Source organism: Penicillium mononematosum, assembly GCF_028829835.1.
Source record: "Penicillium mononematosum strain IBT 11891 chromosome Unknown utg000002l:1.0-8112719.0:1.0-8118358.0, whole genome shotgun sequence".
Classification (NCBI taxonomy): domain Eukaryota; kingdom Fungi; phylum Ascomycota; class Eurotiomycetes; order Eurotiales; family Aspergillaceae; genus Penicillium; species Penicillium mononematosum.
Window position 1 is genome coordinate 2549202 of NW_026643272.1, and position 23146 is coordinate 2572347.

Here is a 23146-nt window from a genome sequence, read left to right on the forward strand (position 1 = left end):
GAGAGCTCGGTCGCCCTTGTGCAAATCTCTCTCCGACGGCGGCCGATAAAACGGAGTCCGTTTTTGGTCCCACGTCCGACGAGCGGATTTTTGTTGTTAATGACTTTACGGTATGCCCGATAGTAATTCAAGCATGAACTCGTTCGCTCTGGTTTGATTATGACAAATCCAATTCCCATCATCATCTGTCTCGTGCTGGCCCTCGCGGCCTCTCGGCAAACTCTTCACTGGCTGGTCTCTACATTGATTGATGTAAGCTCTCGCACTCCTGTATTTCACCCCGAAGATTCTGATCAGTTGTCTTGTCAGGCCTTTCTTCGTTGGAAATATCCTCTGCTTTCGCCTACTGGAATCAGGACACTTCCCCATGCTCGCTTTTCCTGGCCCAACGGCCAAGGTACGGAGAAATTCTTTCAAGGGCGTTCTGTCGCTCGGGAATGGCGCCAGCGGTGGGGCCCTATTTACCAAATATGGTCTGGTTGGACGCCAGAAATGTACGTGTTTTCGAATAGTAAATAGTAAGCCGCTGAGAGAAGAGCTGATGACTGGGCAGTGTCTTAACCACACCTGCGCATGCGGCCCAGTTCTATCGCACCTCGCACCGTCATACAAAGGCAAACAATAACAACTCCGGATGGCTTTTTGGTGAGGTGCTCGGGGTCTGTGTCGGACTGCTAAGCGGTTCCGACTGGCGACGAGTGCGGCAGCACCTCGAGGAGCCATTCTCCCGCCCATCTGCCACGCGATACACCGCAAGGTTTGTAACCCAGGCTCAGGAATATATCAGGGATGACCTTCAAGCGGGATCGGTTTGTCTCACTAAGATACCGGGGGCCATCAGTTTTGAGCCTGCCCGGGCACTCCAGCTTTTCCCCTTCTTCACAATGGCGGAGATTATTTTTGGACCCCTCAGTACATCACAACGCAAGGTCCTAGTCAGCCTGGCGCCCCTTCGCGAGGAATTGTTCAAGGAGGTCATTCGCGGTGGCGTCAATCGTCTTTCGATCGCCCCATACCTACCCTGGTCAGGCGTGGGACTGTTGAAAATCTTCCAGAAACAGTGGCAGAGCTTCGTGGAAGACGCCTATTTGCTCGCTATACAGGACAAGCGAGCACCATTTCTGCCGGTCGTTTCTCTCTGGGAGGCATGGAAAGCTGGCAAAATTACGGAGCGCGAAGTACGTACTGACTGGTCCCCAGAAACTGAAATTGACAAGCCATTTAACTGGAGATAATTGAGTCAGTGTTTTCAAACGCTTGACGAGTCACTGTACGCCAATCTTGATGTAACCACGCATGCTATCTCGTGGAACATGCTGTTGCTGGCACAAAACGCCCCGGCTCAGACGCGACTGAGGGAAGAAGTCGTTCAAGCTGTGACTAACACCGCAGCTGAGCCATATGAGCGCTTTATCGATCGTGACGATACCTTTCTAGCGGCCTGTATAGTTGAATCTTCAAGACTCAGGCCGATCCTACGTGAGTCGATCCCGTTGTGGCCCTACAACGGGCAGGGAATCTGATACTTACCGCTGATTTTCCCCCTTCAGCTTTCTCTAATCCCGAATCTGCCCCGGAAGATCAGTTTGTGGATGGCTACCTCATCCCAAAGCACGTAAGTAGCCATCGTGCCGGAAGGAAGATGCTAGATGCTCAAATACCTAATCATGCTGACCATCACTCACATTCGCTTAGACCAATGTAATTGTCGATGCTCAGTCAATCAACATCGATAACCCTTTCTGGGAAAATGGTACCAAGTACGACCCGACTCGCTACCAGAAATTGAAGAAGGAGGAGGTTAGATCGCCATGGCACCGGACTCATTTCTTCCAAGGTTCCTCTGCTGATGTCACTCTAGGTGCGCTATAATCTTTGGCGCTTTGGCTTCGGACCCCGGCAATGTCTTGGGAAGAATGCCGCGGAGCGCATGATGAGGGCTATCACAGCGGAGATGGTGCACCAGTATGTTTTGTCTGTTCCGGAAAATGTAGCCAGCCAGCTCGATGCAGTACAGGAAGACAGCTGGGTTGGCTTACCCTCCCTGCAAATGGAGTGTGTGCCGGTCACCCAGGATCTCTCGCCGGGTAATCAGTCGCATGACGGGGTGCCATAGACATGTGTTGTAATTCAGAGGAACGATTGATTGTTCTGTTATTCCTGAAGGGAGTACAACAGACTTATGTATATACAAAGTGAGGTCCAGGTTGATTTCCAACACTTGATTCTTCGTATAAATGTGAAGGAATTATTTCCGATGATGCGGCTTGGTTCCTGATCTGCACCAGCCATAGATTGGACAATGGATCGGGCGATGCTAGAGTGCTAGATCTGGGGGAGGTTCTACGGGGGAGGTCTAAGGTTGATCCAGGGAGAGAGCGGGATATACCGGCAGTTTTATTGGGCGTGTAATCCTCAGACCACACCCACCCGGGCAGGTGCTGTCCACGTGATGAGCAGGTTGTTTACACAAACCTCAAGAAGTCAGGCATAGTTTCCTTCCATCTTTATAGAGAATTCTTGATTGTAATTGTTATTTACATGGATGTCTAATAGCTCAGACAGGTCGAAAGTCGATAGCACACGGCCATGCCCGGCGGAGTCGGTGGACCTTCTCGATGCGCCAACCTCCTAGCTGCCCTAGACGCTCCCAATCTTCCATTGACCGTTCTTTGCCATTGCAAGTAATCATCATGACCAGATCACCATAACGGGGTAGTCTACCTGAGCGACCGGGCACCTTGATGGACTCAAAGACAATGAACCGACTGACTGGCGACGCGACAATGCTGCGCCGCACATTGCGAAGGATGGTGATGACGTCGTCGTCCACCCAGTCATGTAAGCACCATTTCATGGTATATACAGCTGACGCGGGGATCTGTTTGAGGAAGTCTCCAACTACCAGCTGCTGGACCCGTGGACCGATATCGGCAAACTTGCCAGTAGCCTCCCGGAACTCAGGGGTGACCAGGTCGATGACGGACTGTAAATCCATGATCCCCCCAACTAAGTTGGGATGGCCGCGGAGTATCGAGGCAAGGAATGACCCCGAGCCACCCCCAAGATCCAGAATGGGGTGCTCACATCCGATATCAGCCCAGGGATAGTCGGCTACCAAGCCCTTGGCCTGCGCAACTGCCCCTGCCCCGAGGGTTTTCTGAAACTGAGCAAGTTTCTCCTGCTGGGAGAAATACTCAAACAGGTCCAAGTCTGTACCGTATTCGATTTGTGCGGCCGTTCGCCTTTCTCCCAGCTTCACCGCGTCCGGCATCGACCGGCTCACGTTGAAAAACTCGTTCGGATATAGGTCCGCCCACAAGTGCCATTGAGTCCAGTGCTCATGGCGGAGCAGGTCAGATGCCCGGTTGTTCCTGTACGTGTGCTCGTTTTCATCATAGGCAAATATGCCGTTGTTAACCAGCGTATCAAGGAGCTGCGAGAGACGCTCTGGCTGGATTCCACAGCGCAAGCCTAGCGTTCTCACTGGTTCGGGCCCACTCTTGGCTAGATGATCGGCCACGTGGGCGTCGACCACGGTCCAGAGGACTTTACTGTTGAGATATCCTGCCAGAGGGTGTAAATTAGCAGGCGCCGTTCAATCCCAGGGCACTGTCGTCTTACCGAAGAAGCCATCTGTGAGCAGTGACACGGACGGAACGAGTTGCAGTTGTATATGGTCCATTGTGTCCACCAACCTAAGCGCCACTTGCTCTAGCCCGGGGTCTGGTAATTGATCGGGGTCATGCAGCTGGTTCTCTATCAACGAAGCGATTTCAGGGGACTGGATTGTAACCAGGACCCGCTGTACATGACTTTCTAGCTCATTAAGTTCGTGAAGTACCTTCTGCAAGTTCGATGCATCTGACGTGTTCTCGTTTGCTGGCAGAAGGTCTTCTGTCCGCGAGGGTGCCATTATTGTGAGGATAGTATCTCTTGCTCATTCCGTTTCTTTCGGAATCTAAAAGAAACTGTATTTGGAGATGTATTGGGCTTTTTAACCCAGACGACTCGATTTCTTTTAATGGACAAACCTTTGAATCCGCCTGCACGTCTGGAATATTGAACTGGACGGGGATTTATTCCGAGTTTCGGTGACCGAGTACGATAGCACGGACGGAGCGCGAGCTGCCATGGACAACAAAGCCGACGGTGATAGCAGATACCGACCACGTTACTATCTTTGACAATCCCAGATAGGGTCCAAGAGTGTCTGGAGGCTTAGTTTACGGCGTTGCTTTCCAGGCCTATAATATCCGGTTAAAGGAATAGACAGGTGCCTGTTTTCCCTAGAAAGCCAATCAGAGACCTGCATTTCTGTCGTATCAAATATACAATAGAAACTAGCCTAGGTAATCAACAGGCTTGCACGAGCAGAGAGCCCGCATCCACTCCTACGAATGGCAAGTGGTGCCTAGGCCCCTATAACCAATTTCTAAGAGAGCAAGTCAGAATGCTTTCCTAAAGTCCATATCGAATCTCCAAAGGAAAAGAAAGAATAAAAGCATCAAGCAGGAAGACAAGTATCTGGACTGTGATTCCGCCGCCTTCTTCGACCTTGTCATCCTAGAAAGCATACCAAATACGCAGCTTCATCGAACTTTCAGGGTAGAGATATAATATGAAATTGCTGTTTACATAGTTCCCCTCTTCCCTCTTGCACAATCTTACTTTCTCAGGGTGTCATCTGCTCTCGGCTTATGCTACATGTCCGTATTCCTTCTCACCATGTCCAAAACTAGCACATCGCTGCCACGCACGTTTCACGGCCTCTCGCTCCCCCATGCGGATGGACCATTCCTGCAATTTGGGCCACTTTCTCAGTTCATAACCAAAAAGGTCCGCGGTAGACTCCATCGCAAATGGCAGGGAGGCAATATCCGCAATCGTCGGCCGATCTGGGAGAGCCAAAAACAACTGGCCTGGCTTATTCAAGCGTTTCTCGAGGATGTCATATTGCACTGCAATATTCTGAGAGAGTTTTGCAATAGCTTTGGGGAGTTTCTCGGGGTGAAGTGCATGGAAATACAGCCAGTATTTGGCTGTCGGGCCCAACGCAGCCGTGTGGAGAGTCAGCCAATTGGCAATCTCTGTACGTTCGCCTAGAGTCCTACCCCCAAACTTTCCGTCGAGGTCGTAGGCATCGGCGATGTAAGTCAGTGTCGAGCTTGACTCCCATGCGCGCACGCAGCCCTTGCCGTCGGGTAATTGGTCCTCAATGGCGGGCACCATCTTATGTGGGTTGATATCGCTGAACCATGGCGCGGAAACCTTTTCAACCACGTAGATATCATGTGGGATTCCCAGCTCCTCGAGCAGGATTAGTGGCTTCACGGTGTTGTGGGTTGATGTGGCGGTTCCTGAGGGTTTCCCCCGCTGTTCAGCGCTCAATGTTCCATCACTTGGATGCTGCTCTTGCTACATACCTTTCACAACAAAGAGTACCAGCTTATTTGCTGGAATATCAGAAGGCCTAACATCCATAGTGAGTGATTTGATAGAATACGATGTGGCTTTTCCATGTATATTATTGTAGCTCGTAAGGTAGACTATCAAGTTTCGGGGTTACCCTAGTCTGAACGCCGTCCGAATTTTCGGCCACCGTGGGTATTACAACAGATCCAAAGTGAATAGGTCCATAACGAGACATTTTTCTACTCATGGGCTTAGCTAGAATTCGAGCACCTAGCATAGCTCACCTCCTCGACAACATGGCTGGCGACAAGGGCATTTGGTACTTCGCCTATGGCTCCAACATGCGCTCGTCCGTTATGAAACGACGAGGAATCACTGCGCTGGATGCCAAATTGGTTGTTGTTCCCTCGCACTATCTCACGTTTGACATTTTCGGGATCCCCTACGCGGAACCCTCTTTTGCTAGTATCGCCGCCTTCGTGCCAGAAAAAGTCACGATACTGCAAACAGCATCCCCTGCAAGGCACACATTGGTCCCTGCCGCACACGGTGTCGCATACCTCTTGACCCCTGCAGATTACCGCCAGCTAGTAATCAGCGAGGGTGGTGGAGTCGCATATGATGAAATCGAAGTCGATGCCGAAATCCTCCATCTGGATGATGGTGGGCATGAGCCAACGAAGTTGGTGGCGCGGACTCTACAGGCCAAATACCCCTGGGAGCCCAATGGGTCTCCCAGCGCACGATATCTTGTTTGTCCACCTCCCGCGATCCATCGGGAGAATCTCCAATCTCCCCTAGCAATTAATCGAGCTAATCCTCTCCGGTTATTCCGTGATCTTATAGGGCCTCCTCTCTGAAGGATGTAAGGAGTGGAAGATACCTGAAGACTATTGCACTTATATCGACTCGCTTCCCTCATACCACCCCCCTGGATCAATCATCACGCGTGTGGGCGGAATGATTTTTCTCTCCTTTTGGCGCCCACTTCTGCGTGCTTTAGTTCTACTTATCAAAGCAAAAACGGATACTCATGGACACTGTCCCAGGTGGTTGGGATGGGTGATTATGACTATGTATGGACTGATGTGGATGTGCCATGACAACATTCAATCCAGGATTTGGGGAAGGGGAGATGGCACGAAGTTGAACTTTCTGGCTGTATGATATATATGTAACTATGGAATACATTGTCATTGCAAAATCAACTTGTATCGTGGAAGAGGTATATTGTGAGAGGCTAGGGAAAGTGTGCACTTATGTTTATATCATGACTCCTTGTGATGGGATAAAGAGCTTGATTAAGATAGCGGCAAACCATTTCAAATATCTAGTAGCCAAATGAGGAAATGCGATAACGCGATATAAATGCGCATATATACTAATTCACGACGAATACAACGTATAAAGATGGGAAGTCTCTAGGCTGTAATGTATAGAATCGGTTAAGGTCAAAGTCTAGGCCGTAGACAGCCTGACTCAGTTCACGCCTCTCCATTCTCCTCTTGCGCAGCAAGGGCACGCGCACCCTCTTCGTTACAGAGCTGAAAGGATACCCCCGAGGCTGCGCGAACTCCTAAATCATCAATTCAGGTTAGCCAAAGTGTCACGTCTAACGTGGAAAGTAAAGAGTTGTGTTACACACCAGTACCCATAGCAACAGCTACTTGCTTCAACAACTGACCACCATCGCCAGCCACAAAGCAGCCCGGCAGACTGGATTCACAGAAGAGTGGATTGACCATCACTTCGGCACTCTGCTCCATTTTCGCGAGCCCCAGCTGATCAATCAAATTCTGTGATCGGTTGATGGTCGGGGGCTTATGCAATAGCATACCGAGAGTGATGGTCTGTGTATCATCGAATTCGATGCCGATGGTGTCCCCTTGGTTCATCAATCGTCGAATTGGTCTCTCGTCAATCTTGACGCCACTCGCAGACGCCGTGCGAAGCGCCTTCTGGACACCTGTATCGCTTGATAACGGCCCATTGCTGTAGATAGTGACGTCCTCTGAGAACTGTAGGCTCATGAGAGCAAGCCCCAGGTATGCTGGGGAGGAGAACTCCAAAATTCCCACAGGCTGACCCTGCTTTTCATAGCCATCACAGAAGAGGCACTGATAACTATAGAACGATGTTCGTCAGTTATGAAGTGGCGATTCTGATTGCGGGTCTAACTTACATGTGCGAAGGCCAGTTTTCCCGGTATCCATCAATGTTCGTGGGCAGCAGATCCTCTGACCCAGTAGCCAGAATCAACTTGCGCCCTTTGTAGACGGTCTCATCTGTATCAGTAATCTGATACCCCATGTATCCATCCCCGATATCCGTCTGGGAAGCCTGCGAGACTTGGGCACTGGAGAACTGGATACGGGGATACTTCTCTTCGATCTGACCGCGAGCGATCTGACGGAACTCGGTTGGCGGAATGCCGTCCCGCGACAGAACTGTATGCATGGCTGACACGCCCAGGTTTCGATAATGACCGGAATCAAAGACCAGTGCCGTGCGTTGGACTCGTGCGAGAGCCAGGGCTGCCGATAGGCCTGCAGGGCCACCTCCGACGATCAATGCGTCGAAAACGAATTTTGTCATATTCATCTTTTTCCGATAGAAACAACAGTTAGAAGAGATAATGTGAAGCGGAAAAGGGGGATATTTTCGGGGACTGGGTCTTTGCTTTTGAAGTCCTTCTACCTCGGAGACTTCGTGAGAATGTCTCCGTCATCCGCTGCGGGTGACTAGAAACACCACGTCGGATACATTTGACGGAGAATAAAAAATGTTTTAAAAATAAACAATACTCCGTACTCCGTAGACTGTGCTGTAATAGTCTAATACGCTCATACTTTCCATATTTCTCAGGGGTACTCAACCCACTTTTGTGCATGATATATATTCAATTCGGTTCTTTACCTCTAGCCCTCGGTGTATGTTGTACCTGTCCATACTCCTTGTTCTTTATTTACTTGATGATAAGCCAATTCTGTTTCATACCACCAGGAAATCTTTGAAATTGAGTACCTAGGTAGTATATAGAAGCAAGGAAGGCCTCTAGGGTATCTTACTAAAAGGAAGACCAGGTCTATCCTACCGGGGTACTCATATGCAGAAATCACTAGTGCCAAGTAACAAAAGCAGCACCGGAGACATTTCGGACACTTTGTAGCTACACGTATTCAATGTCTTTGCTTTATGTCTTCCTCCCTAGCTCAGCTCATCAAAACATTCCTTGCCTTGGTGATTTCTAATTTCTGTTGATTAGGCCTGTCTAGAATCCAAGATCAATACTGTTAAATAGTTCAATTTTGCCCTGGCCGTTGTGTCATTACGTTCAATCAAAGCATATTTTATATATATATTACTGAGTTATTAAGTGCTGTCCACCAAGGTTCTTCACATACTTTTTGGGTACTGTTCTCTTTCCGTTATGCCTCACATACTACCGCCATATGGCGACCGCACCAAGCCCTCAGTGGCTTGGGCAGTCGTCACAGTCGCCTGTATCGTTAATTTCCTCGACCTCTTCCAGAGTTCCATGGTCATGTTTGGCCTGGCTGACATCAAAGAGGCGCTGGAATTCACCGATGGCGATTTGAACTGGATCTTGGTTGCGTACACGCTGACCTTTGCTACGATTCTCCCTGCCGGGGGCCAATTGGCTGACCGTGTGGGTTTGCGTCTCACCTTTCTCCTTGGCACTTTTATGTTATTCTGGACGAATATTCTCATCTCTTGGACCCCAGATCGAAATGGCCTGCTTGCTGGTCGAGCCTTGGCGGGTGTTGGGGCTGCATTGACGGTAGGTTTCTTGCTTTCTGTGCATTTATCTCAAATATCTTTCTGACCATCTCAAGTGCGCAACTGGCATATCCGTCATCAGTCACACATTCCCACCCGGCAAAAATCGAAATGCTGGACTAGCAATCTACGTCTCATGTGGACCAATTGGCACGGTGCTGGGCGTCATCCTTGGGGCACTGCTCACAGCGTCTCCGGCTGGTTGGCGCTCAATGTTCTGGGTGAACTTTATTCTGGCCGGTGTTGCCTTTGTGCTGGGCTTCTTGATCATCCCGAACTTTGACCGGGATACGACGCGTGGATTTGATTACTATGGTGTGGCCACTTTCATGGCTGGCACCTGCTTGTTGATCTTTGGATTGAATGATGCGGTAGACTTGGGCTGGAAGCATCCTGCCGTTATAGTCACCATCATCGTAGGTGCCCTGCTGCTCATCGCGTTCCCACTTGTGGAACGTAAGGTCAACGAACCGGCGGTACCACTGTCGATCATGCGCAACCCCCATGTGCTCGTTCCCTTGACTGTCTTCATGTTTGTTGGTGGCGGTTGGTGAGTGATCCCATTTAGCTCAACATTTTGTCAATCATAATCTCACTCATACTAACTTGTTTGACAGGGTCACTTGGTTCTTCTTGGCCACAGAGATTTGCCTTAACTCACTCCACTACAAGACGGTGCTTGCGGCCTGTTACTTCTTAGTACGTATAACGAGATCAACCTAGCATCAACCCCCGCTAATTCTCTCTTTCGCATAGCCTGCAACCGCAGTTTCCATGATCGGAGGTGGCATTGGCAACAAGTTAGTCGGTATGGGTCATACGAAAATCGTCATTGTAGCCGGATATGTCATCAGCGTGGGCGCACTCGTCCCCTGGGGCTTTGTCGGGCCCCAATTTGGCATTTGGTATGTGATTGTGTTCTCGATGTTCTACCTGTTTGCAGCACCCGGGATTGCAGTGGCCGCGCAGGCCATCGTATTGAACGAGATTCCTTTGGATGATCACGGCACTGCGGGGGCCCTTATGAACGTCATGTATCAATTCGGAAGTTCTCTCTTCCTTGCGGTTGTCAATGTCGTGATGGGGAGTACTGCACGGACTGGGGAGATGAGCCACGATCTCCTGGTCCAGTACCATAATGGTATGTGGACCTTGCTCGCATTTACCGCGACGGGCTTGATTCTGTTTGTGGTGTTTTATCTTCCACGAGAGTCCCGTCATGCAGGCATACTCGAGAAGCCCCAGAGCGAGTCCGATGAGGTCAAGGACGAGGAGGAAGCTGTGAGAGCGACCAAAACACCATGAATGTCCTTTAAGTTGATAGAACCTATGGGATTCCATTCCAACACAGTGTTACCCACCTCGATGTCAAATCTGACCCTGTACCTATAATTTAGCTAATCCACACATTACTCATCGTTAATCTTATCTAGTTCAATTTCTTTGGCTTTATTCTAAATAGCGATTTTTCCAAGATGTATTTACCAATCTATTTTGCAAGAAAGGGAGCGTGCCCAAGTAATCTAGGGAAAATGTTATCAAATACGTGGGACGTACTACCTAGGGAGGAAATTCTATCAAACTATATTTTTTTAATACCAAAATCAAGTTCTGGACATTGTTGAAAAGTCGCAGTTAATTCTCATTAAAATGCCATTTCTCGGTTTCAACTTTAACCCTAATCCGGGGATCTCGATGCAGATCTGCAGTATGCAAAGTATGCAGAACCCAATTGACTCCTGCCAAAGGACTAGCGTCTTCAGCCATATGCATGACAATACGAATGGCTATCACACTGTATCGGCGGCCCGGACTTTTCAAATCAGGCTACATTCAGTCCCTTTGGCTTCATTTTTTGCGATTCATGTCGTTGATTCTTACTGTTTCTTTTCTATCTATCATAGTGGGGGAACACGAAAAAGAAGCACATAAATACGGGCTTCTTTCCATGTATGAAGAAATTAGACAGTTTCAATTTTACTTTCCCTGCAGTATTTAGGGGTTTCGGGTTCATACCAATAAGTCTTAGGGAGAAATACTATTTTCACACAGCCAAGACCCTTACTCAAATAGCCCTTCACCCTGCAACCGTGCGACCGCGATGTCCTCCACAATGACGAAGGACACGAAGATCATTGCAATAACAGGATAATGAGCATCTTTGTGAGCTTAATTGTGATGAAGATCAAGGTTGTTGAAGCCTCCTCTCCTTGATCGAGAAAACTGCTAATCTGGGAAGGAAAGCCGTCATATGACAGGAAATAGTTCCTGGTTCAATAATAGTCACGGAGAACTCCAGTAATCAAACCCGAGGTACTCGATTTTCCTCCGAATCAGCCTCAATGGATTTCTTCACTAATCTAATACCATTCGATGTAGGCGCATGATTACATTAGAGTAATGGTCCACGGGTGTTTGCAGACCACTAACCCCTTCCAATGTTGTCGAGACCGCGAAATATAACCAAGCTCGGTGGCTCTCTTCCCTACAACGACCGTCGGCCAATCACAACGTTGATACGCACTGTGAGAGGGAAGTGGTCCATCTCTCGTGCCAATTCGCGAGGCAAGGCGTCCCACTCTGCCTCACTCAACCCCATGGTGTCTCCCTTGGCGCCTAGCAAGGGGAAATTGTCAGAGATTGAACATGCACTATATCGCGGGGAACGGGGACATGAGACAATACGTACTTCGGTAGTAACCCATGAAGGTCTCCAACACATGTAGCATATTGGTACGGCCTAGCCTACCGGCAACAGGGTCCGGATTTCCCACTCCAGCCGCAATGTCATAGGTCGACTCCTTTACATCGTCAAAATCGTACTGACGGACCCATCCAGCTATCTGACCCGCAGCCGTAGGATGGATCAGCAGGCTGTTAGCCAGCTGGCGCAGGACCGTAAAGGCGGGGGCCTGCTGGCGTTCGTGTTCCTGCGAGGCCTCGGACTTGGCCGAGGTCAACATGTCCACCTCAACAAATTGAACCCACCCACCTGGCTTAACCGCATCAAGCAGATAACCAAGTGCTGGTTCATGTTCGGGCAGAGACGGAAACAGAAATCGTTGGTGGACGAAATCGAAGGCGCCTGTCCAGTCGCCCGGGAACGGCTCATTTACGCTTGCCTTGACGAGTTTGATCTCAGCAGGAATCTGATCGGGCGCTGGAAAGAGGTGGTCCCTGATACACGGCAATTTAATTAGTCTTGGTATTGATCTTGGTGGTCATTGCTGCATAATACTGACCCGATATCAAAGGCGACAAAGTTCGACCCCGCTGGGAGCTCTTTAGCCGCATCTAAGCACCAAAAGCCTAAGCAGTGTCAGAAAATAATTCCCATACAATTATGTCGGCCAGTCTCCTCATTCGGAAAATGGTACAAACCATCTGCAGTCGCGGAATCTAGCACATGCATGGGCTGTTCCTGCTCGACTGGGGCAAAAACCAACTTGCCGCCCATCGAGGCCTTGATCCAGTCATGCTGATTGCGGAGTCGTTGTATCTCCGAGGTGGTATGTGGCATGACATATGTATAGTCAGCCGAGTGCTCAGAAGTCTCCGTCATAATGAATTGGGAAACGAAACGAAAGACGACTGTGGTAGATTTAGATTTAGATTTAGGTTCAGATTGAGAGAAAGGTCTGAAAATCTGTACACAATACTATTGTTTCAAGATATAAATACATATACAACATATGGTTTATTTCCATGACAGCGACACAATATCCCATTCTTCACCCCCACAACGGAACGATCCCCGTTCCACTGCGTTTCGGACGCCGAAACTTAGTACTCCAATTGTCCAGTCGATCTCCCGTGTGGCTAACTTAGCGTGTTCTAGGCTTTGACGGCGAGGAAGAGCCAGCCGAGGGGAGAACAGCCCGTGGTTGTCGCGGAGACTTATAGACTGTTCGGAGACTTTGGCTCATGCGAGTCTGACATGCAGGTCCGACGGTATTATACATGTCAAACGAGGAACTACGTTGCAAACACTTGCCTCTTGTCGTATAATCACTAGAACGGAATCGATGCCAAGAGTCGTGCGAGATTATCCTGTCAATCACTTACGCTTTATATACAATGTACACTTTCCGAGGTCGCTTTTCGTGAGTCTGACATGCATATATTGTACATCATAATTAGTCGTTGATATTTTTTTAAAAAAATCATGTTCGCCGTTGATAAGCCGCACAAGGTACCCATTGGAGTTTTCCTCCCATCAGTCACGATCAGCGGGGGCTCATTCAGCGGGGGTTAATGCATTTAAAGGGTTGATGATGTATGAGGTAACCAGCAGGGCCCATATTTCTCATCAGTAATGGGAATGTCGCAATCAGAGTCCGGATCCTCCAGGGTTGATCCCAAACCTCGAAAATTTCGCTCTGCTTGTGACAGCTGCCACCGGAGCAAAACCCGCTGCGCCGGTGGGAACCCTTGCAGTCGCTGTCAGGAGTTCATGACCAGATGCACCTACAGTTATTCCATGCGTGCTGGAAAGCCCAAGGGATCCCGCTGCCGAAAGACACTGGAACGTGAACAGAGGGCCGCCATGGCGGAAGACTCCCACTCCGCCCCGAGGAGGAGCACGCCATCCCGCCCGAGGATGACACCAACCCGCACTATGCGACCTCCCGCTCTCCTTCCTCGTCCTCTCCAGTTCCATCATCCGAAACATTCTGGTCGCCGTCCGATTTTCTCTTCAACCAGACAGCATCCGACCTTGTGCCCTGCGCAGACTGGCTAGGGTCTTCCGCGTTAGATTGGTTACAGTCAGAGACAGTCTCCGAGCCCGTCGACCTGAATTGGTCAACCGGCTCAACAGATCGAGGCCAAGCAAATGGAGCGAACCGGTTTACCTTTGAATTGAGCGCCGACCACAACTTGTGTCTGGATTTTCCAGACCTGCACTACAGTAGTGACGAGCACCCGACTAGCTCCCAGCTGCCGACCCCACTACAGAAAGAGGAAGGGGAATGCCATTGTTTATCGACTTTGAGTACGCTTGTGTCTCGTCAGATCACCGCACGAGATGTGATGCGATACGATGCATCGCTTGTCTTGATCCGCGACGCCGCGCGCGCGTGTATCACATTCTGTCATTGTCCCTTCTGCCCTAAGGATGCAGGGAGCATTAGCCTAGTCGTCACCACGCTGAAACTCATGACCGGCAGCGTGGACCGCTTGATTCAACATCTGCAACGACGCTCAAGCTCGGAATCGAGCAGAGAGATGGATCTCAGTACTGTTCCTATCCCTCCCTCTAGGGAGGAGAGCACACCTCCTAAAATAGGGACAGGGGTGGACCCATCCAAGCCCAATTGGGGGTATACCACACCGCCAAGGAAGATGTTCAAGAACAGATTCAGGTGCTGTCTACGCTAGTCCGATCCGGGGTTAGGAGGATGCTCGAGGTATGCTGGCCCATGTGGGATTTGCTACGTTCGATGCCGTGCTCCACGCCGTCGGCTTCGCTTACCAATGCTTCCTCTTCCCACGCACACAACGGTCCGGATGTAGAATACAATGGAACCTCACTAAATCCTTCAGAGGTTGCCCAGGCTCGAAACACATTGGTAGTCCTGCAGAACCGCCTTTGTCATTTATTGGATCAATGTATTGTCGAATATAGATGATATGTACAGGCTCGGCCCGTATGGTTTCCTTTATTGGATGCTTTGTCAGAAAGATGTTCCCTTTCTATCAAAATACAGAGTCACTTTGGTGTCTGATTTATGGATTTCACTCGAACATACTATTATGATCCGCTCCAATAAACGAAATCACTTTACAGATTGAATTCGACAAATATCACCTAGCCATGTCTCTGAATTTTAACCCCAAACTACTCGGAACAAGTCAGTGCTGAGTTTGAATCCATGCAGAATCTTTCGGTCCCCGAAAAGCGGGGGACCTGAGCATTTCTCGTCCTTGTTTATTCTGATCTTGTTTTAAGAGGTCAGCTTGCCCTAGCAGCTGGTCCTTCTGCGACACGCAGGAGCTTTCGTTGAAAAATAAATACGTCCCAAGTGACTCCCTCACTCCCAGTCTTTCGCAATAGCAAAATGACAATCACCACGGCTTTAGATGAAAAGGTGCAAAGCCTTCGGGAAAGATATATCCTACCCCATAACGTGGAAGAAATTGAGCGAATGCAGAATCAGCATGAATGGGTGAAGGGATGCGCCGACGGTCTGATCAAAGCTCCACTAGATATGACCAGGAAAGACCTTCGGGTCTTGGATGCTGCTACTGCGGATGGTACGTCATGCCATAATGAAGCACGGAAGCTTTTTCTCCCCACTGATTGACAATATCTTCATATACAGGCTACTGGATTCAGGACACAAAATCAATTATGCCAGCAGGAACGGAATTTGTGGGGTTTGATATCGCGTACGTATGAGAATCTGTCTTCTATGAGGGATGAAGAGAACATATCCTAAGGGTTGATGATCTATATACCACAGACCTGACCTATTCCCGCCAACTCAAACCCTCGGCCCGAAGGTGACTCTCTCGGTGCAGAACCTGATCGAGCCCTTCTCTCCAGCTTGGAAGAATGCATTCGACCTCGTCCATGAACGATTTGTAATCTCCCTTTTCAAGGAAGACGAGATTACCCAAGTTCTGGACAACTTACTCTCATGCGTCAAACCGGGAGGTTGGGTCCAATTTGTCGAACCCGACTTCGGCACCTGTGTCTCCCGACCCAAAGACAAAACTTCAGCTTTTCAAATGATACATCAGTTAACCGGTCACGTCATGGCGGATAACATGGCATCGACCAAGCTGGCTGGACGGCTCGAAGATGCCGGTTGGGTCAATATTGGTGTCTCAGTCAGAGACATGATGGCTGGGAATGCGCATCCTGACCCGGCGTTGGGAGAGAGAGGACGGAAGAACATGCTTGCCATTCTGAACTATTTTCAATCCGTCACTAGGTAAGCAGAGAGAGTCCCCCGGGTCCAAACGTGGAAGCTAACTAGATATAACTTTCATTCTACTAGCCCAGAGACATTTGGCCTCTCTGAAAAGGAATGGCTGACTCTACCGGAACAATTTTCACAGGATATGGATCAGCACGAAACTGCAATTCGCCATTACATCGTCTGGGCGCAGAAGCCGGTTGTGTGAGGGAAGATTATTGTTTTCTTGTTTGGTTCCGATTGGGACATTCTTGTTTTGCGGTTCTGCTTCAACTCTGCAACCTGTAGCGGAATGAGGGCTGAGAACAGCGAAAAGTAAGCAACTTACAACGAATGAAATCAATGGAATGGATAAACTCTTTGGTGATCTATATCGCCCTATCTCGGATACCCCGTAATTCTCGTATGCCAATGAAACCTCCCCAGAGCCATCTTCAGAAACTAAGTTCAGTCGCTATTATAATGCATCTGTGGATGTCCTGAGATCAGTCATGAAACAGTGAAACTTCGATGTTCTGTTTGATCATGCCCTGGGCTTTGCGAATCTTTGATTTGTGATTTCTTACTATTTAACAAAAGAATCAGCTTTGGTGGAATAAAGTTCAATTCGTTGACGGTCTCCTCGCTCTAGAAAGTATAAAAGTACTGTTGAATGTAAGACCACAGCTGCACAAAAGGCAAAGCAACCCATGACCTAGTAAAGGATATCTCCCTCTCCGCTGTAAATCTTCGACCTTGGTTTAATAAATGTATTCCTTTCCCTTGCCACTTGTGTTCGGAGCCCATCGCATCTTCAATTCTCCTCAGGCCTTCCAGGAGCTCGGTTTCCGGAAGGGCGAATGTAATCCGGAACCATCCTGGCTGCGCTTCATTGTAACCACGTCCTGCCCCAACGGAAACCCCGGCCGCCTCCATCTTGTCATTAAGGTCTGCCTCACCCTTCCAGGTGTCTTCCAAGTACCCCAGACGGGCCCAGATGTATACTCCGGCAGCGGGTGCATAGAAGGGAATATTGTGGAATGAGAGGAACTCCACCACGATTTGCGATGCCCTCCATAGTTGCAGGCGGCTATGTTCGAGAATTGAATTCATGGTTCCCTCCTCGTCTCTTAGTAGTGCTGTAGTTGCTACTGACGTTAGAGTCGACGTCTTGGAGTGATTCGAAATGCCTAACGAGAGCCGCAGATCAGGATGAGATTGTACAATTGCAAATCCCTGGTAAATAAAGCACAGTAAATATGTCAAAGATATGTCACTCAATAGAAAGAGGGATTTGCTCGGTTGACTCACCAGACGTAAACCGCTACTCCCCAAGTCTTTACTGATACTATACAGTACACACACTCTGGCTGGGAGCACTCTCAGTTGGGCCAGGTCCATTTCTAGAACTGACACAAATCTCCCAGCAGCAGTATTCGATGGGGAGGAATTGATAATCGACAATGCATAAATCTCGTCCGAAAGGAAATACAGATTATTTCGTTCCGCAAATTGCAACAGGGCTTCTATCAACGCTGTTGAATAGAGACTGCCTCGCGGATTATGTGGGTTGCAGAATAGAATGGCCTTGATCGTGCACTTTGCATTTGCCATAGCGGTCTCATAGGCGGAGATATATGATGAGATACCCACATCTCGGACAGATGGGTCCGAAGGCACTTGAACATGGACGGCTTGGACTTTTGCGCGAAGCACAAAGGTAGTCTCAAACCCACCTAGTTATCCACAGTCAATTTGATCCCAATTATTTAGTTGTATGGAGTGCCGGTAGTTGATGATGACTTACCCCAGAACGGCGTCTCAATCAACACCCCATCTCCCGGTTCACAAACATCATACAGAACGCCTTCCAATAAGGAGCTGCACCCCGCACCTGTCACAATATGTTGTGGTTCGACGGCGGTATGTGGATGAAAGTATCGATTGAAGAATCCTGCAGCTGCTTGGAGAAGCTCTACATCCCCACCCAACCCATCCGCGTAGGAAAGGTGGGAGGGAGAAAGATCCATTCCGATATGACGTTTATAAGCATTGATGAGCTCAGATCGAGCTAGCCAATTCTCGGCCGTCATCATGTTGATTCGTCTTTCTTTGGCACTTAGTCGAGCCACTTGACGCATGTGCTTATCCATGAACCATTGGGTATTTTCTCTGGAACGGTCGGATAATGATACAGTAGCTGTGTCTGGGTAGAAGTCTCGAGCTATGTCTGAAGCCCCTATGCCTTCGGGCGATGAATCTGTCGGTTTGGTCATGACTAGCAAAGAGATCGAATGTTGCAGGATGTGCCGTAGGGAGGTCTAAAGAGGTATGAATGAGAACTTTCCCACCACTACAAAAAAATGGTAGGCCTTGGTCGAAGTAGCATCAAAATATTTATAGAAATAATAAGATTTAATCGGAGAAATTGGGCATATTGTGCATTTTCGGTGGCCGATTTGGTGCGTACTAAAGCGACGAGGACGAGTGAAGCCTTTGGGGAGAAAGGCCCTTATAACAAAACGCCATTTAACCGATGAGATTTCACCCCAACTGTTTTTATCCAACAAAAGAAATTGAACTTAGATGCGATGAGCTGTCGCTATATGAATGTGATATAGATGTCTGATTCCTAGGGAGTGCAGCATTCTAACATGCGAATGCTAAATAAACCGGAAAAGTAGCGACATTATATATTAAATAGATTCATAGAACCCTTCAAGGAAAACGATCTCCATCTTCAATCCTTTAGCTTTATAAACAAATATGTATATTGTATCCACGTACATATTTGTTGTATCCCTGTGGACATCAATAGTGTATATGTTGTACATCAATAATAGTACTCCGTACAATGCAACTAAGTCCTAGGTACATATGTTGTCCACGGGTATCTCCAGGGCTAAAGGTTAATATTCTAACTACTATAGCTTTTAGGCAAACTAGTTTAGTAGACCTTATTTATATTAGGAAATAATCGGGATCCTCTTCATAAAAGCATCAAGCAGGAAGACAAGTATCTGGACTGTGATTCCGCCGCCTTCTTCGACCTTGTCATCCTAGAAAGCATACCAAATACGCAGCTTCATCGAACTTTCAGGGTAGAGATATAATGAAATTGCTGTTTATATAGTTCCCCTCTTCCCTCTTACACAATCTTACTTTCTCAGGGCGTGGTCATCTGCTCTCGGCTTATACTACACACCCGTATTCCTTCTCACTATGTCCAAAACTTGCACCTCGCTGCCACGCACGGTTCACGGCCTCTCGCTCCCCCATGCGGAGTGGTTTAAATGCATGTTGTATTGAAAAATCAGTTATCAAGTGGGAATCGTAGTGTTGGTGGGCTTGGCACGATTACGGAGGAGACCTATCATCGGTAAACAAAGAACGCCTTAGGCAGGTATCACGCCTCAGGCACCCAGGGCATAGAATACGGCCCGTCCGACTGGACAGTCAACCGTGGTATAGCAGTTAATCTACCGTGGAAGATGCATGTCAAACCATGGATAATGTCTATAATTACAGCTGTTTGTTGATCTGCAAATGAATAATTGTTTTCTTCAAGCCCTGAAGAGTATCACGGCTCTTTGCCTATATCGGATATCAAGTTTGGTATCTTGTTCCGTGTGACTGCTCCAAAGGCACCATTTTTGAGTGGATCCAACCCAAGGCAACGGTCATAAGTGGTTTCATCACCGGGGAAGTTTGGAGGTACTAACACTGTTGTACTATTGCGTACTATGTACTTTGTTCAGGCCCCACAGGCGATCGCAGCCAACATATATTGTAATCGTAATCTGATCTAAGAATTATTAATGGAAGGGTTGTTTTTTAAAATAGAGAGTGTGGAGGATGGTTCATATGGTACAATAATAGTTACGCAGTTCTATGTGTAAGTTGTTTTTAGATTTTTATCCGGGGCGAATACAAAAGTACGTGGCCACATGAGCCACAATCTGGAAAGATCTGCTTGTACGACATGCATCGTAGACACAAGCTGAGCGCGATCCATAGCTGAGGCGGAGGCAAATCTCCGAGAAGTTTGTCTTGTAAATTGACCAGTCCTATTCTGCATAAAACGTATGACGCTGCACATATGAATCTGACAGAGCTAAAACATTCGTTAGACGTAGTGGCTCTCCTAGTTCCCCGTCACGATGTTAGAGTTCCGCGTGGATTGGAGTCTCGAATGCAAGACAGCTCTAGCCGTCTTAGGCCGGAAAGGCACGGGGGATGATAATCCAATCATAAAATTGGAGCGAGACCCTTTGGCTTAGAACCTACCTAAAGAGGAAAGGTGCTTAACGTAGACCAGTGGGGTTAGAATAGCGCCAACGGCTGTCTCTGAAGCATTCCAAACCAATTGCAATTCAGACGAATCGGGGCTAATGACATCTTCCAGCGGGTCGGTGCAGGTGGAGAAGCCTTAAAAAGCAGAATCCATGGTTCTGGACCAAAAAGAGAGGGGTTTGACTTCATTAAATTAATTAAATTATTAAGTTTACTGTTTTAGACAATTAAAAATATAATTTAAATAAATTTCGAAATTTTCGTACTATTTTGTTTTGCGGATTTTTTGCGGTCGAGTCCGTCTCCGCCTTTCAGAATGGTCCAGCCATGGGAAACTGCCCGCGCGTTTTTGTATGGGACTCTTTCCCCTCCGTAGAACTGTTTCGAACTCTTCTTCCTCTACTCTCCTTGACTTCCCTCCACATTCGCTTGGTCTCATATCCCCAACCACTTTGGCCCCTTATTCGTCTTACGTTCTCTACTCGATCCTTGAAGGGGTTTAAGACGTGTCTCACGTTTCAGTGCTCGGAAGCTAGCCATTGAAGCCGCTTTTTGCGTTGTTTTGCATACATCAGATCTGGCGTGCAGGAGATCCGGGAGATCCTGCATCGTGATTGGTTTTGCTTCTCAAGGGATATCCTAGAGAGAAGAAAAGTACTCGCCTGCCGCGAAAGCTTTTTTCTTTGTTGGCCTCCTTGGGTGACTCAAAAGTCTTCGGTACTCTCGGGCTGATCCGACCAACCGGGTCCCTCCATCATCTTCTATTCCTCTTTGGGCCTATCAGGTTTCAAGCTACCATACCCCCTTGACGGTGTTTGAGCTATCCCAGCCGCCACGACTTATCCGGCTCTTCAGGTCAAACATAACTCCTGCTCTTTACCCACTGGACTCGCAGTCTTTTCTTCTCATCACAACTCTCTTTTCAACTTATTCCTACGCACTCTCTTGTCTCAACAACAGTCCCGACACTCCAGTCCTTCAATATTCATAGCATGTCTGCTGACCCCAAGTATGAGACACTGGATGCACCCGATGGGTCAGCATTGACGTGGATCTTTGATCATTGCTTGCGTTACGCCGACAACTACGAAATTTCCCTCCGTGCTGCATACGAACTCAATTGCCAGAGCACAATGGCGCCTTCATTTGTTCTTAAGTCACCATCCTTCTTCCGCAACTCTGTTTTTACCAAAAACGCTCGTAACTCCACGTCTTCTTTCGAAACTCCTACTTATGACACGAATGCCGAATTCCGTGCCTGTTTGAGCAAGACTGTCGCCGAATTGTCTTCTCAACCTTGCTCGCTCCCTCCGAGCTTCATTCTCTCCTTTGTGCGCCGCTGCTTTTGTCTGGAACTATCCGATGTCGACTTTGCCCAGGCTTTAACTGCTCTTGATTACATTAGAGACCTCCAAGGTCGCTGGAAAAAGGAGATTGATGCCGCTTTCAATCGACTTAATATTACTGCCCAGGATGCGAGTCACCCTCAGCATTCGGAGCTTGCTCGCACTTTCCCAAACGTGTTGGTCTGGTACAAAGACATCAGCAACAAGGCACGCATGATCGATTTCCTGTACACTCAGGTCTACATTGGCCTGCGTCGCTGGGTACGTTTATCCCGAGATTCAAATAGCGAGTAGTTCTGTATCTAACATTTCTTTCTCAGGTTCTTGTCAATCAGATGATGCTCGAGCCGTTCGACAAAGCCAACTGCCTTGCTCTTCTTAACACTCTACTGCCACCTCTTCACCGAGGCAGCTCTACCCCAACACAGCAGTTGTCGGTGGGCGTCCTCGCAAATCATCGTGACACATTCTTCAAATTCATTACCACCTACGAGTCTGATCCTTCAATCCTGGAGCCTATCATGAAGCAAGGCGCTCGACCCGGTGAGGAGAATGGATGGCCTGCATTGTATGACGCCATGGACCGATATTTGAACGCTGTTCTCGAGATGATCGACGAGTGTGTTTTGATCAACGAGCCATGCCAGATCAGCAAGTCCGGCGTGCAGCGCCGCACCGACTCGGGCATCAGCTTCGGCCCCGATTTCGGCCCCTGCCCTGCTAGCTCCCCCTCTTCGGACACCGAAAAGCCTCTTCCCCATTTCCCAGAACCAAACGCAGGCACTAGCAAGCATGGTTCGTTCCTGGAACGATTTGCCTCCTTGTCATCATGGGGAAAGAAGAAGGACCCTAAGAAGGAGGAGCAGAAGGAACGGCAGAGGGAGTTTGAGCGCAGTCTGAAGAAGATGCAGTCCTACAGAGAATTTAACAGTCGAACTAGCAGCACCAAGAGCACCAAGACATCAGCCAAGTTCAACGGAAAGATCTCCTTCGATTTGACCGACGATAAGCGCCGGCGTTTGATTGATGAAGCCGAAGCTCGCAAGGCTGAGGCGGCCCAAAGCATTGGCCAGGCCATTTAATCCCAAGATCTCTGCAATTTTTCCCTACAAAGGCAAACAAAAACAGCATACCAGCCAAAAAAAAGACAAAAAAAGACAAACCCACAATGAAAAAGCGAAACCAAGAGAGGAGACTGAACACACTCCTCACATTCCCCTTGATTTCTTTACATTCGACTCGGTCATCCCTTGCACTTTCATCCTCGCTACAGCCGTTCCCCTGCGAGCACAAAACCCAGAGGAAGCCTCTGCTTCCAACTTTGCCAATGCCAGGCCTCTGCTACGCAGAGCCAGCCGGGCTGCATTTGCGTGACTTACCTTAGGTGTT

The 23146-nt window shown here is 48.5% G+C and overlaps 11 protein-coding genes across 11 annotated transcripts; 6 read left to right on the plus strand and 5 right to left on the minus strand.

Annotated features, from left to right (window-relative positions):
- Positions 1 to 159: 159 nt before the first annotated feature.
- gliC (cytochrome P450 monooxygenase gliC) lies at positions 160 to 2116 on the plus strand (the record flags this gene model as incomplete). Its single annotated transcript, XM_057289507.1, has 7 exons — positions 160 to 252; positions 310 to 494; positions 554 to 1178; positions 1245 to 1479; positions 1551 to 1615; positions 1696 to 1800; positions 1862 to 2116. 7 exons carry the CDS (start codon positions 160 to 162, stop codon positions 2114 to 2116), a joined length of 1563 nt encoding a protein of 520 aa, XP_057150709.1.
- A 441-nt stretch (positions 2117 to 2557) lies between these two features.
- gliM (O-methyltransferase gliM) lies at positions 2558 to 3916 on the minus strand (the record flags this gene model as incomplete). The annotated part of the gene is made up of 2 exons (XM_057289508.1): positions 2558 to 3567; positions 3625 to 3916. The coding sequence occupies 2 exons, from the start codon at positions 3914 to 3916 to the stop codon at positions 2558 to 2560; spliced, it is 1302 nt and encodes a 433-aa protein (XP_057150710.1).
- A 782-nt stretch (positions 3917 to 4698) lies between these two features.
- gliG (glutathione S-transferase gliG) lies at positions 4699 to 5484 on the minus strand (the record flags this gene model as incomplete). The annotated part of the gene is made up of 2 exons (XM_057289509.1): positions 4699 to 5360; positions 5427 to 5484. 2 exons carry the CDS (start codon positions 5482 to 5484, stop codon positions 4699 to 4701), a joined length of 720 nt encoding a protein of 239 aa, XP_057150711.1.
- A 227-nt stretch (positions 5485 to 5711) lies between these two features.
- On the plus strand, positions 5712 to 6275 carry gliK (gamma-glutamyl cyclotransferase gliK; the record flags this gene model as incomplete). The annotated part of the gene is made up of 1 exon (XM_057289510.1): positions 5712 to 6275. One exon carries the CDS (start codon positions 5712 to 5714, stop codon positions 6273 to 6275), a length of 564 nt encoding a protein of 187 aa, XP_057150712.1.
- A 624-nt stretch (positions 6276 to 6899) lies between these two features.
- On the minus strand, positions 6900 to 8016 carry gliT (thioredoxin reductase gliT; the record flags this gene model as incomplete). The annotated part of the gene is made up of 3 exons (XM_057289511.1): positions 6900 to 6991; positions 7061 to 7539; positions 7598 to 8016. 3 exons carry the CDS (start codon positions 8014 to 8016, stop codon positions 6900 to 6902), a joined length of 990 nt encoding a protein of 329 aa, XP_057150713.1.
- Positions 8017 to 8845: 829 nt separating this feature from the next.
- N7519_002734 (Major facilitator superfamily domain general substrate transporter) lies at positions 8846 to 10521 on the plus strand (the record flags this gene model as incomplete). Its single annotated transcript, XM_057289512.1, has 4 exons — positions 8846 to 9217; positions 9273 to 9766; positions 9834 to 9915; positions 9973 to 10521. 4 exons carry the CDS (start codon positions 8846 to 8848, stop codon positions 10519 to 10521), a joined length of 1497 nt encoding a protein of 498 aa, XP_057150714.1.
- A 1180-nt stretch (positions 10522 to 11701) lies between these two features.
- On the minus strand, positions 11702 to 12778 carry gliN (N-methyltransferase gliN; the record flags this gene model as incomplete). Its single annotated transcript, XM_057289513.1, has 4 exons — positions 11702 to 11832; positions 11906 to 12393; positions 12459 to 12525; positions 12598 to 12778. The coding sequence occupies 4 exons, from the start codon at positions 12776 to 12778 to the stop codon at positions 11702 to 11704; spliced, it is 867 nt and encodes a 288-aa protein (XP_057150715.1).
- Positions 12779 to 13381: 603 nt separating this feature from the next.
- gliZ (Zn(II)2Cys6 domain-containing transcription factor gliZ) lies at positions 13382 to 14595 on the plus strand (the record flags this gene model as incomplete). The annotated part of the gene is made up of 2 exons (XM_057289514.1): positions 13382 to 13466; positions 13754 to 14595. The coding sequence occupies 2 exons, from the start codon at positions 13382 to 13384 to the stop codon at positions 14593 to 14595; spliced, it is 927 nt and encodes a 308-aa protein (XP_057150716.1).
- Positions 14596 to 15275: 680 nt separating this feature from the next.
- N7519_002737 (uncharacterized protein) lies at positions 15276 to 16347 on the plus strand (the record flags this gene model as incomplete). Its single annotated transcript, XM_057289515.1, has 4 exons — positions 15276 to 15471; positions 15540 to 15606; positions 15681 to 16154; positions 16221 to 16347. 4 exons carry the CDS (start codon positions 15276 to 15278, stop codon positions 16345 to 16347), a joined length of 864 nt encoding a protein of 287 aa, XP_057150717.1.
- Positions 16348 to 16766: 419 nt separating this feature from the next.
- On the minus strand, positions 16767 to 18394 carry gliI (aminotransferase gliI; the record flags this gene model as incomplete). The annotated part of the gene is made up of 3 exons (XM_057289516.1): positions 16767 to 17354; positions 17430 to 17854; positions 17926 to 18394. The coding sequence occupies 3 exons, from the start codon at positions 18392 to 18394 to the stop codon at positions 16767 to 16769; spliced, it is 1482 nt and encodes a 493-aa protein (XP_057150718.1).
- Positions 18395 to 21403: 3009 nt separating this feature from the next.
- On the plus strand, positions 21404 to 22839 carry N7519_002739 (uncharacterized protein; the record flags this gene model as incomplete). Its single annotated transcript, XM_057289517.1, has 2 exons — positions 21404 to 22018; positions 22078 to 22839. 2 exons carry the CDS (start codon positions 21404 to 21406, stop codon positions 22837 to 22839), a joined length of 1377 nt encoding a protein of 458 aa, XP_057150719.1.
- Positions 22840 to 23146: the final 307 nt, after the last annotated feature.